Here is a 14,256-nt window from a genome sequence, read left to right on the forward strand (position 1 = left end):
CGTTATTGCTAAATGCTTTTCCTCAGTTTCCCTGTTCAGGTTGTTCAGGACAAATTCATTTACACCATCAGAGTTTAGCAGTTGGAGAGGAGATCTGTGTTTTTCTCTGCTGAAAATGATTTCTTGGTTTAATTTTGAAGTGATGGTGGACACTGGGGCCAAAAGGAAACGGACAGAAGAGCAGGAAAAAGCTAAACTGAGAGCAGCCCACGTGCAGCAGTTATTCTGCAGTGGTCTCTTTCAGTAAAGTGAAGAGTGAGGTTACGTTAGCTCTGCTGGGTGAGGTTAGAGTCGGTAGATGAGCACTGTTAGGTCTTTTCCCACACAGCAAGGGGAAATAAAAAATACACACCAGACAAAGGCTGGGGTCTCAGAAGGTTAAGGTTTACGTTACCTCAACACACCGCACTACCCAGGGGTCACCAGCTACGGCTCACCATTAAAACACAGTGTGCTGATTTAAATCTGCTCTGTTTGAAAACGCACAAAACCTCAGACTGTCAGTCAGAGGTTTCATAGTTTGCAGAATCAGATTATATATGTTTGCAAATTATATAAAAGAGGTTTTTTTTGCTATTATTCATACTAAAACATATCTGCAGGAGTAGACTGTAGAACCCTAACAGTTTTGGGAGTGTTCGAGTGGATTAATGTTTTTGTTTTTTAATATATGGGCTGCAAACAGTGAGGCACATCCTGAGTCGGGACCTTTACGATAGTAAAGATTTATCTCAGATACATCTGATTTGTTGTAATACAAGAGCCATAACTCAGAGCATATGAGGGAGAGAGAAAAAAGGAGGGAGGGAGAGAGGGAGGGAGGAGGAGGGACCTCCTGCTCCAGAAGTAATTCATCACACACTCTGTGTTTAGACTGGAAACTGTTTCCATGTGAAAGGGCCTCTCCTAACGCGGCTCTTAAATGACACTATTTAAAGGGACTAAAAATAACACTTAATGGAAACAACATGCCTGATTATTGACACACATGACGTACTGTGGCACTAGATAATGTTTTGAAGATTACATGTAGTACTGAGGACTTTAACTTTTTGCTTGTTTTTGAGAAAAACTTCAATCAAACAAAGTTTTAAATGAGGGTAAAATATAAACCTCTTCAAACCCACAGGTAGTCAAAGATTCACAGCACGTCGCAGAGTCTGAGGAGCACTTATGGCTGAGCTACAGCCAAGATATAGTTTGCTTAAGCCAGAGTTGGATGTCTTTGAAATCCCTGAGTTTAAATATATTGGACGTCTTTGAAGCTGCCAAATATGCGAGGGATTAAAGGCCTGGAAAGTCTGGAGGGTGAAAAGTTTCGGAGCAGGGTGGGGCTGTGAGGAGGAGTGTTTTTAGCTCCAGGCTGTACCTGGAAACATCACTAACCTTTGACCCGTGGAAGCTCTTGCTCTTCTTTGGGTCGGGGAAAGTGGATGTGAGCGAGCTGTTGGGGAGGCTGGGCAGCTTCATGTGCTGGCCGAACAGGGAGGTGGAGCCTTCCTGCATCACCATCACCTGCCAGAGAAATGACAACAAACCACAACCATCAGAGGACTCAGAGTGAGGGACTCATTCATTTCAGTGTACAACTTTTTAATCAAAGCTTCAAAAACCAGGCTGGGTAATTTACATCAGCCGGTGGAGGTGCATGCAGGAACAAGGAGCGTCACATCCAGAGCCAGAAATAACTGTTTAGATCAGCAGCCAAGGTGCTGTGAAGAGGGCCAAGTGTATTTTTACTGACAAAATGATGAAGAAGATAACATTTTACATGATGATTAAAAAAAGTCTACCTTAGGGTAAAATAAATAAATTTGCTACCAAGGTAGCTGAGAGTGGCTCCTGTGTGAGGATATGTGTGCATCATCATATGTTTGTGTGGCTGCAAAGCTTTGACAGAGCCCCAGGAGAAAGAGCTGCAGCATTGTCTTTATTATTTGCACAACAGTTTTGGACAAACATTCAACCAACATGAGGCAGATTGTCCTCTGATATTTACTATCAAACTGAGAATCTGCCGGCATTTGCTGGACGTTAACTCTGAAAATGTTTTATCATATCATGTAGTATTATAAGTTTCAGAATTTTGGTACGCAAATGAGAAAAATACAGACAGCTGGATGATATTAAACAGATATTTTGTTGTTGTTTGTTTTTGATTGGAAAGTTCTTGATTTACATTTTCCTTTAATGGAAAACTACCAAAAGTTTTTTTTTTTATTTCAAGACTCCAAACAGGGAATCTTAAAGGGACAGTTCAGTTTTTTTGAAGTGGGGTTGTATGAGCTCTATGTGACCACTAAAGACATTAGATACAGTAGAAAGTTGTCTCCTCTCCCTCTGTAAGACACAAACTTTAATCGATAGTGACGAGGAAATAGGCGCTAACAGGGAGAGACGGTACCAAATTCAAAGGCTATTTTCTCTGCCTACAAGAACTAAAATCAAAAAGGAATACCACAGTTTAAGAGTACGCTACATAAAATATTTTTTAAGTGCATTAAGTCTTCGGAAATATAAACATTTATCCGGACCTAACTAACTGGTCATGTATCCTTCCGCACAGTGCTAGTGCGCTCCGTCCCCCCTCCTCCTTTCAGTTGTAGGGAATGTAAACAAGCTATGCTTCGGGCGCCGGTTGTAGCCTCGTGAAATTTTGATCAAGTATCGTATTTCTTTTGTTTGTACTCTAAGGATTGTGAGGCAGCGTAGGAAATTCAAAATGAGTGACTATGACAGTGACGATGAAGTTTCATTCACTTTGGAACCAAAAGGATACCTGTATGAACCGGAGCACACAGAAGAAGAGCTGCAACAGATGGAGACTGAGAGGAATACAGAGGAAACATCCACGGATGTTAATAAATGTTTATATTTCCGAAGACTTAATGCACTTAAAAAATATTTTATGTATCGTACTCTTAAACTGTGGTATTACTTTTTGATTTTAGTTCTTGTAGACAGAGGAAATAGCCTTAGAATCTGGTAAGGTATTTCCCTGTTAGCGCCTATTTCCTCGTCACCATCGATTACAGTTTGTGTCTTACTGAGGGAGAGGAGACAACTTTCTACTGTATCTAGTGTCCTTAGTGGTCACATAGAGCTCATACAACCCCACTTCAAAAAAACTGAACTATCCCTTTAAGGCTCTTACTGGGAGTCTATGGTAGTGCTGGGACAAGGCTCTACACACCACACACCCTGAAGGTGTTATATTTGCCGTCTTAATGTGTGATCACACATTGCATTATGGGGCTGAAGAAGCGTGAGAGGCATGGCTTGATGATGGGAGTGCATGTATACGCAGCATTGATCTGCCCGGTCAGCTCAGACACCACACAACACAGATTTCTTCCACCTCTGTCACTGAATCTAGACGTGGATCAGAGGTGACACAACTTTGCTCCACCAGTACAGCTCCATGCATTCCAAGCTGCAGATGTGGAGAAACAGGAGAACATATATGTCTTGATATGGTGGTATGTAAGAGCTTTTTGCTCATAGTGAAGACTAAATCTGTATTGTATTGTTGTTTAATGAATAACAAAGAGTGCAGAGCAGAGGGCATGCTAACACAGTGATGTGGATTCAGGGAGCTGAATGTTCCAACTTGTGCAGAAATTTCTGAATGATCGGTCTTCCTGACTTTCAGATGTGAGGGGTAAATTGCATATCCAAGCTCCAATTTTGAAAATGTGGGCTAAAAAAATGAAAATGTGAAAAACTGCTTCTCATCTTGCTGACAGACCTGACAAAGCATCATCTCCGATAGTTGTTCCAACTCCTTTCAACACTTTTATTAAAAAAGAGCTCTTTATTTTGGATTCTTCAAGCTGAAGACCGCCAGACTTCAACTGAAATAAGGACGTCTTCCGTAAATTAGACGGTTTCTGATGGAGGTGACATTAATGAAGCAGTTAGAGCCTGCATAATGTCATGATGCCAGACAGAGTTTTTAGTCTTCAGCCTTTATGAAAGGATTAATAAATCCTGTGATCACACGAACAGCAGTAATGCAAAGTGAAGATCTTCTCCTCTTATAGTCTGAGGCAGCCAGTTTGAGACCAACACAGATTAAATATAGTTTTAAATCGCGTGCAAAAACTACATGAGAACAGACAGAAAGAGGCCTGTTATTAGACTCAAGAAAAACTGAAGATTAATGTGTTAGTGCAAACGTCCATCACACACTCCAACCCTCGGCCTCAGCCTGTTTTTGCTGGAAAACTCTGCAGTCATTGCGGGGCGAGAGTGACGGCCAGAATATACAAGAAAAGACAACACAGCTGCTTCAGAGAGTCCCCGCTGGAGTGCTAAGACACTCGACTCAGAGTCTTCAGCCAGGACAAAGTGCTGGTGACATTACAGGAAAAGTAGTTTACAGGGAGGTGTCTGAATGTTTGGTTATCTTTAGAAAAACTCATTTCATCCATGACCTTTAGAGCAGGAAGGAAATCTTACTTTTGAGTCTTCTGAGCTTCGTCTGTGAGGATCACGTTGCTGTAAAAGAGAAGGAAGAGAAGAGAGGGAGAAAGTTTTCATAAACAGATTCAGTCTGGAGGTTCAGAAGCTTGACAAATGAAAGCTAATTTATTTACAACAAAACAGGCAAAGCTCTGTGCATAGAAACACAAAAAGACACCAAAATAAGGACTAAAGCTGCTCCAGTATTCACTCGAAAGCGTTAAATACTTATTTAACTTATGTCCTTTTTTGTGAAAGGAGGCATGATAAAGTACCTTTGAACTGAGTAAAAAAAATACAGAATGATGTTTTATTAAAGCGACTCTCTGCAACAATAGAAAACACGAGTTTAGACGAGGTCTGTGTAAACAGTGAAGCCCGTCCCTCTGAGCTGGAGAAAGGGGTGCAGGGTAAAGTAAATAGAGAGCTCTTAGCCGGAGTCATAAAACCTGCAGACTGCAGGGGTCTGCTGGACGCCGGCCAACGTGCTGACTGCACTGATGACAAACAAGAAACTAAGGATGTCCTGAGCTGATGTGAAGAAGTGATATCAGGGTTAATATTTTAATCAGAGCATTAGATAAAATAATCCATGAGACAAACATCACCGTTCTGAACCATGAAGGTTAGTGATTCATGGAGTATTCAGTCAGGGATTGTTAGGATCATGCTGAACGACACATCTTTGCAATAACTCTTATTCAGGGGAAGGAACAAACAGAGGCTCCCTCTACCAAAGACACAGAGGTTGAAAAGTGGGGGATAGTTAATGCAGAGACTTTTTCTAGACTGGCATCCCAATATCTCTGCAGACCAGCCACTTAGTTCCCACTGAGCAGATATTTTCTGCAGCCCTGACCTGATAGCACTCCTGACTGACACCCCGCCACGTGGACATGCTGTTTTTTCTCAGTGAGAAGAAGTTTTCTGAAAACCGGGCACTGGGAGTCTCATATATATTTTTTCTGTCCAGTTCACTTGTTGCAGAAAATTCACATTTATCAGTCAGAGCCTCATTCTACATGTTTTTGTGTTTTCTGAGTGCACCCCCAGCTCCTCAACACAAAATCAAGCTTTTCCTTATTTTTTGTCAAATGAATAAAATAAATAGTTTAAGGCTAAAAAATAATCAAAAGTAAGGCTTGAACCAAGTTGCAGTTAGAGATGTGCATGTTTATTATTAGGGATGGAACCATTCACAAAATCCACAGTTTGGCTCCTATCATAGTTTTGTGTTAACATTTTTTGGTTTGATTTGGTGTACATTTTTGTTTTTAACACCTTTATTTATACCATATAATACAATAATTCACTATAAACAGATTATTTTTAATCAATTCTGTCATGTATAGTTATGAAAAACCTGAAAGAATGAGGCTGTTTCCCATTTCAAACATCATTAAAGCTGAATGAGACATTGCTAGTTTCAACTTCAAGTAACTATTATCTGTTCCAGAAGTCACTAAAAGTCACTAAATGACGCTGCTGTCTAATTTGCTTTTCAATAAAGTTGCATGTCATTGTCATGGACTCTCTAGGAGAGAGAAATAAGGTGGGAGAGACAGAAAGCAGGTAAAACACAACATCATAAATATGGCTGGGTACTGCTAAAAACCTCAAGATTCGATCTGATTTCGATTTTGATTCTCTAGGTTGCGATTTGATTTGATTCGATATTGATTTAACTGATTCGATTATCAATTTCCATGCCCTGTGTGAACATATGTAGTATGTCACCTCACGTTTTGGAGCAATAAAACAACCCAAACGTCAGACTTTAAAGCCACAGGATCTGGCTTTATGCTGTTGCTGCTGCTTTGGCTGCCATTTTTTTATTGTTTGGTCTCTGGTGGCCTTTGTCCATACAATGTGAATAACACGTACAGTCCCCCTCACTTGCCAGGAGATTAATCAATTCAGACGATTAGCAGAATTGATATTGAATTGGGCGAGGAAATATTTCAATGCATCAAGCATCAATATTTTTACCCATCATCATAAACATGTTTAAAACTACATATTAATTTTCTTCTGTCCATTCTTGTTTTTATGTCTAAATATCAACCTTCCTCCTTTATTTGGGCTGGGGACTGCAGAAGTGACCATAATGAGACAAACACTTGGTGATTTCATTTGCTGTGTGTGAGAAGGACTGTCTGTGTTTTGGATAGGGGAGGGGCTCACGATAGCACATGCAGCTTATTCAGGCGATCGATCAAAACACGCTTCAAGATCAGACTCCAAACTCCAGAAAAGTCGCAAAAATTGTCGTCTTTAAAAAAAACTCGCCAGAGGGGTCTGAAATCTAATCTGTGCTCGCAGACGACAGAATAACTCAACGCCACAGGTACACCCTCTGACTCTCTGCCTTCTCCGCTCGTCATGTAATCAGCACATATGCTTCCACACAACTGTTCCGTTGTATCCTTTGCCTCATGTTGCTCATCTTACTTTAAACTGAGCTGTAAAATGAAGAAATAAGAAAAACACAAACCAAGTTAGGGAAATTGAGCTCATCAGGTTTTTTCCGTAAACCGTTCCATCCCTAGTCAACTCACACTGGATCTACACCGTCCAGCTGAGTCCCTATTCCAGCAGGTTGCAGCAGATACGCAACTGGTATTTTTGCTGGATGCCAGCGCTGTGTCACGTCAGTTTACAAAAAGCAGATAGAGCAGGACAGGAAGTTGTGCATGAAAACCACCTCAAAAAGGGCCAGTGACTTCCAAAATAAAACAAACCGTGTCAAAACCAGATCATACAACAACAAACCAACATAATGAGCGGAGCCAGGCCAGGAGTCAGCGGTTTGAGGTTTTACAGTCCAACAGGAACGACCCCATCATTGTGGTGGGAATCATGGGACTTCCTCCATCCCTGACTCTGGCTGTCTGGATGCCCTGCCCTGTGCTGGACTGAACACACAGCAAGTGTGGGTTGATAGATGAGAGGGCACACGGTCAGAGACAATCCGGTAAATTCCTGGCATAAAATTAGTCCTTTTTTTTTTTACATCTTTAAATTTGTCTAAATTTGCACTAAATATTTCAGTTATGTTGTTATTTGTTGCTGTCCTTGAAATTTGAAACAGTACTTTTTTATCTGATCGAAAACGAAAATTGATCATTTACGTCAACTGTCCTACCTTAGACACATTTAGCTGCTCAAACGTCAGTAACGTAGCATTTACAACCCCAATGCTAGCTTTGGGATCTTCTGCGCTCTAGTGGTAGGCCCCAGATCCAAAGACAGACAAGTCCAGGAAATAACACACCTCTTGAATGCTATGATGAGTCTGTAATGACTGTTACACTTTGTCAATAATCAAATATATGAATCTATAATGCAAACAAACAATACAAATTATGTGCAGCCCTTTTTTAGCCAAATCTTGGATCAGGGGCCCCGTATTGGATATTTCTCAATATGAAATAATTGGAGCTGGATTGGAACCAGACAGCAGTTTGGGACCGCAAAAACAGTTAAGATCAGGTTTCAGTTTGAACAGATCTCTAAGTGAGTGTTTACTTGAGTGATTCTGCAGCACTTAACTCCGTCTGTGTGCAAAGAAAAGATTTTCAGCTGCGTCACATTGAGAAATGTCACTCACACAGCCCCTCCCCCCACAAACTCTCACCCCTCCGGCTTTCAGCAGCTTCCTACGAAACTCCTCTGTGGGGTTGTTAAAGGTGAGCTTCTCACAGCGCAGGTGATTGACAGGCGGGTGGCCCTCCAGGTGAAGGAACAGGTCGTAATCAAAGCGAACTTTCTTAGGTTCTTCCTGATGAGAAAGTGGAGATGCACCCAGAGGAGAAAAGGGAGAACAGTCAGTGTGTTACAACAACACTGGGTTGGGTTTGCTGTGGAGTGGCGGTGTTTAATGTACCTTGTTTTTGAAGTAAACTTCAATAGGCAGGATGAAGCCTGCGTATCCAGACTCCTCCACTTTGTACGGCGGGTCCTTGCACACTGCAGTGAAAGAGAAATGAGTGGTTAAAGAGAGGCTGTCAACCTTCAACACAAGGTGACTAACACAACACAAAGATGGTTTAAAACATTCAATTTCACAGAAAACCAAAGCAGCCGGTCTGATCCAGGCACAGCAGAGCAAACAGAGGAATCTTTGCTGTGAGGACATTTCTACAAACCATTAATAAATCCCTCACATTCTGCAAACTCTGAAATACATTTCTCATTTCTGCCTGAACCTCTAAAACCTGCAGCTCCATCTTCATCAGATCTCACAAAGATTTATTTCCGCCTTGGAAGCTTTATGGCTTCACAATGAGTGATGTAAAGGTTGTTTCTGTTTTTAAACTCTTTATCTTTAGAGGTGACGAGTCCTCCCTGACTCAATCATCCTCATGGGCCTTTAAAGACAAACAATCTCCATGAGAGCTCAGGTGTTCCACCCCTGGAGGTGTGTGTGTGTGTGTGTGTGTTTGTCAGACGCTCTCCCAGAGGAGGCTGCAGAAAGCACCAATTAAAGTCCTGAATGAGGAGATCTGAGAGGAGGATGGATGAAAGAGGGCCGAGACTCAAGATCATTTCAACTTGACGCTGGTCATGATGAATGTGAAACTGAAATGGTGAGCTCTTTGAACTAAAAGTTAAATTTGTAAATTAATCAAGAAAAAAGTTGATTCACTTTGATGGTTTTAGCTGCTTTATCGCACATATTTTCAGCATGTTGTTCTCATTTTTGTTATTAAAGCTAGCACAACTCGAACAGACTGTGAAAAAAACCACATCCTTACATCCGAGTTTTCAGGTACATGAGGCCCCAAAACTTTGCAGAATAATCAATTACACAGAGAATCGTCTCCTCCTTGATATGTTTCAGGATAAAATCCTTCTCCACCATGCTTCAGTCTAAATCTGAACATGTTTTGGTCATCCCCAAAGTTTTGCACTTTCATGACACCCTTTTTGGGACTTTCTCCAAGACATTTGGTAAATTTTCTGGAGCATTCTCCGTTTATTTCTTGGTGTGGCTCCAGCGAAACCGGCATGTTGGCCTTCTGTTCTCTAGGTTAGGATTCTGAGGATGGATTTATGAGCCTACAAAATACATAAAAATTCAGCTAGTTCATGCAATTATTTTTCTACTTTCAAAAACATTTGTTTTTCAATATTTTCCTCTAAGGCCTGAGTTAAATGCTGCTTACAAATGGTGACTGAAATCTGTTTGCTGAGTGCCAATTAAAAACAAAAGAAGAAGAAATCATAAATGCCAAGTAACAGAAAAACTGACGCAATACTGTGTGATTCAGAAACAGGGGAAATTAACTGACGCCCTTTTCAGAGATAATAATAATAATAAAACAATAATTAAAAAAAACAAAAAAAAAAAACAGGGAAAAACAATTTTTATATAACCACAGAGAACCTGCACAAAGAGCGTGGCCCCTAGCAGGAGGGGAAGTGACAATTTATTTAAATTGTTTTTAGAGGCTACTGCCCATCTTTACTAAATACATAGGTGGTGAGGTTTCACACCATTTGGCAGCTCTTCTTAGATTTAGCTCCTGATAGGATCTCTCAACCACCTCAAATTTATGTTCACCTTTTATGAATGTCAGACCGTATGACCCTATATTATACATTTAAGGTTAAAAAACAAACAAAACGGTCTTCAGCTCTAAAAACAGATATATCAGAAGATTAAGTGTAAGGTATAATATTCATTTCTTAGAGCTGCTTTTGAGTTGAAAATCTCTGATCTGCAGGTTTTGCTTTCTGTTTTTGTAGCCCTTTGATTTTAAAGAAGTTCCATGTTGAAGTTTTTTTAGTTTTTTTTTATAACTTTCTGGCCCATCACCGATCTTCAAAAAGCCTGACTTGCCAATACCAATTAGGGCCAATACTAATTTTTATTTTTTATAACTGACAGTATATATCTTTAATGTTCCAATCTTATTTTATTGAAAATCATTGAACAATAAAATCTTTATGTTTTTACTTAAACAACCAATAAAGTGTCCTGAGTTTTAGGTCTCAGAGCAAAAGCAACCAAGGCTGGCTGTCAGACCTTCTCGGAGATATATAAGATCAGTTTAATATGTAAGGATGGGCCAATCTCTGATCCCCCATATAAGGAAATGGGCACCCATCAATTGGTGCATGTCTATTTTCATTATATCATATCACAAGTTACATTAAAGAAATTAATTAAACAGTTTAAAAGCAGAAAAAATGACACAGCAGTCTGAAAACAATGAAGTGATTATTTAAAAAGCTCCTAAGTATAGTTGATTATGATATAATGACTAAAAAACAAGACTAAAAAATGAGTCAACCTCCAGTTCTTGACAGGTTTTCAGGACGTATCTGATGGTATAAGTGGACCCAGTGGACTCCTGGAGAACCACACTGGGAACACAGAGGAAACCTCAGAGGAAAGAAAAGCTTTCTGGCTTTCTAACCAGAGAACTGACAACCCAGCCTCCAGCGAGATCTTTGAAACCCTGTGAGACGCTGCTGCTCTGACCAGTTTTTGGCACAGATCTAACCATCCCCTCTCACTCTTATTTCCTGTTGGGGCCCCGCCCCCTCCAGGGAGCTGCGGTGATTGATGGCTCGGCTGACTACGCCGAGGTCGACCTCACCGCTGGGGCCAGGCCATCGAAAACCCAAGACCAGTGAGCAAATATTGTGGGTTAGAGTTAATTGTGCAGGAGGGTCAGGTTCAATTACAGCGGGCTAAAAGAGCCCATTCAGCAGCTCACCTTTAAATAAAGCTTTAAATAAACCGAGGAGGAGCGGGAGATAGGCCAAACAGCTGACACGGAAAGACAAATTCACACTCAAAACACATAAGCTCTGTACACGTGTTGGAGTATTTTCTTATTTTCATGGAGGAGTGAGCAGACGTGAAGTCATGATGAGACATTTTCACTGCAGACAAACATTTATCTGAAAACTCCAGACTCAGAAAACTGAGAGCAGAAATGAATGGGGGATACGCTGAGTCTCAAACCACTGGGGACTCATTGCAGATGAATGTTGGTGTATGATCTGATCACCCAGGAGAAATGTTGATGCCAGGTGTGAACGTCCCCTGAGACTCATCATCATCATCATCATCATCATCACAGCATGAGAGCTGGAATCATTAACAACTCAGAGGACGGTGCGTTTGCACAACACTTTTGAAGAGTTAATGTTCAATTAACTAAATAATTTTCGATACCAAGAATAAACCACTTGATGCCTGTGATGCACCGACCTTTAAGGAAAATCTACTACAAAATCCTTATAAACTATTGACTTTCTCCTTTTACAAGAAAATGAATATAACCAATCTACTGAAGCAAAAAGAAGCAGTGTTTCAGATTTCTGAAGAAAAACTTGGGGATGATCAAAATGTGATACTTCCCTCTCTATTAATTGAAAATAGCAGCTGTTGGGGTTAGAATGCAGGATAAAGACACGAGACAAACCCAGCTACCATGAAGGTTAAGTCTGAGGAGCATCTGGGCCAGGGGTTCACCAGTTCAGGTTGAAAAGGTTAATATTATCTGAAGGAGCGTCTGTGAGCCACAGACGCACAAAGCGACCACTGACCTGTGACGGAAAACTTGCCAGTGGTCTGTGAGGCGTTCAAAGAGGGCCAGAGCTGCGTGGTTTATTAACACGGCCATGGTTCAAACCCTCATGCCAATCACAGAACAATGCCAGTCACTCTGTATTTGCCCTTTCTACACAGACTGGTTTGTAATGAGGCCAACCGGGCCGCAGACCTGAGCGTAAAACAAAAGACAAGACTGGAAATAAGAATTTCCTCAGTCAGGCTTGTCGCGGTGTTTCCGCTGATTTACTGTTAATCTGTCGTCTTCCTAATGGAGCCATTCAGCTCAGCATCAGATGTTTGGTTCATGCCAGCCGTTAAGGCGGCGACTGTCTGTGCGAGCTGGGTAAAGGGAGGGAAAAGCGTGGGCGTTAACCAGCTGAGGATACAGGCAAGTTCATCCTTTGTTCTAAATATCTAACACTTTGGAGCTCCTTAAAAAATTCTTATCTTAAGTTATGAAATAATTCATCACTGATTCCTAATTGTTATATTTACTATGAAGAACAAGCATTTTATGATATTCATATAACACAGCAGTTACTATGAGTTTACACAGTTCTGTAGGCAGTATTCAGTAAAGTCGCTGGTCATTGTCAGGCTCTGGTGCTCTAAAGCTCTATGACCTGGATATAAACAGTCACAGACATCATATAGTAGAGTATCAAGGTTTGTCAGTATGTTGATAAATTAATGGAGATAAAGTTGTATGTCAACTGTGACAACCCACCAGAAAAATGAGGAACCAGTACAGATACAAGGATATTAACCTGTGAGGAGGACTGAATACTGCTGGAGCTAGCTCTGCTTACCTTAGGCACACTCAGCAAACCAGGCCAGAAGACTCTGGGTTTATGTCAGACTTGACTAAATATCAATCACTTCCTGGCACCAAACTCATGACATGCTCTTTAATATATATATATATTTTTTGCATTTTTTGCGCACTCATCATCCCTGTATTCACGTGCTACAAAACCATTGTCTTAAAGGTTAACCTAGGTACTAGGGGTGGGTGTATCGATCTAAATATCGGTAGTATCAATACTGAGATGAGTATTGGTATTGGATCGATACTAGCGCAATGAGATCAATACTGCAGTTTCTCTTGTGTCGTCCAGCAATTTACTTTACTTGCCGCTTTTCTGAGCAAATGGGAGGGAACTTTTTGTTATTTTGCACTTGTGATTTCCTTTTCCTGAACAATTGTGGTGGTAGAATAATTATTTTATTACTTTTATAGAGTTAAAATGTTGTTCCATTGTTGTGGTTAGTAAAAAAAGAAGCATCTGTATTGCCTAAAATCTTTGTACTGTGTTTTACACTAATCATAATCATGATCAACCAACTCAAGGCAAAATCACAAAATTATTTAATGATCATTACAGTTCAAGTAAAAAGTATCGGTATTGGTATCGGCGATACTAGCCCTGTATTTACTTGGTATTGGGTCGATAACAAAATTCCCAGTCAGTATTGCCCACCCCCACTAGGTACAAAAATAATGTCCTAAAATACAAAAAACTAACAAATTATGTACAGTTAGGGAGTAGTCTTCTGTTAACATCAAAACCAATATGCAGTAAACATAAAAACAGGCTTATAAGAAGTTTTGAACAAACACAACTTTTCCAGGGTGCAGTGAATTGTTTCAACTATCGATTGACAAACACTGTAGTCTTTTCCATACAGTAAATATTCAATGAAATGTCCATCCATCCATTTCTTAGATGGTCTTTTTCAGAAAAATATTTGTCTCTCTCTGACAAACTTTGACAAACATCTGAATCTCAGGAGGAATGACATGTTCAAAAAGGTCACACTGTGGGCAGGGCAGTCCCAAAAACCTCCTACATTTTAGGATATTTGCATCATAGTAAGCTCCCTGTGAGGTTGTTACAAAAATACCTTACCAAGCTTTTCCAACAACATTCCCTCCATATAAAATAGTACATTTCCAATTGTTTTCCCCATTTTTGTCAGTTCTTATAGATAAATTTATCCTCTCTTCCTTCTTGCATTTTCTGTCACTGTGTGTGGTAGAGTGTACTCAGATAGTCTCAAACAAACTCAAAAGTTAATGATCAGTCCCACCCTTGAATTGTTGAGGACTTTGGTTTTCAGACACTGTGATTTAAGTTGCAACTGATTTGGTTTGTTGAAATGCAGAGCACAGCATTTCATCATAGATATCCTGTGACTTCATTTTTTTTGTGTTTATT

General features: G+C 40.3%; 1 protein-coding gene across 2 annotated transcripts in view; it reads right to left on the minus strand.

Annotated features, from left to right (window-relative positions):
- mllt3 (MLLT3 super elongation complex subunit) overlaps positions 1 to 14,256 on the minus strand; it is a 56,420-nt gene that overhangs the window by 20,089 nt on the left and 22,075 nt on the right. For both annotated transcript variants that reach the window (XM_074661926.1, XM_074661925.1), the window contains exons 3-6: positions 8,351 to 8,433; positions 8,102 to 8,245; positions 4,462 to 4,500; positions 1,387 to 1,515 (exon numbers count right to left, since the gene is read on the minus strand). In XM_074661926.1, the coding sequence (XP_074518027.1) occupies positions 1,387 to 1,515; positions 4,462 to 4,500; positions 8,102 to 8,245; positions 8,351 to 8,433 (395 nt within the window). The remainder of the gene's footprint in view (positions 1 to 1,386; positions 1,516 to 4,461; positions 4,501 to 8,101; positions 8,246 to 8,350; positions 8,434 to 14,256) is intronic.

This window comes from Halichoeres trimaculatus, unplaced genomic scaffold (genome assembly GCF_033239565.1).
Source record: "Halichoeres trimaculatus isolate MK-OKI-2021-1 unplaced genomic scaffold, fHalTri1.1 fHalTri1_scaffold_22, whole genome shotgun sequence".
In the NCBI taxonomy this organism is placed as follows: Eukaryota; Metazoa; Chordata; class Actinopteri; order Labriformes; family Labridae; genus Halichoeres; species Halichoeres trimaculatus.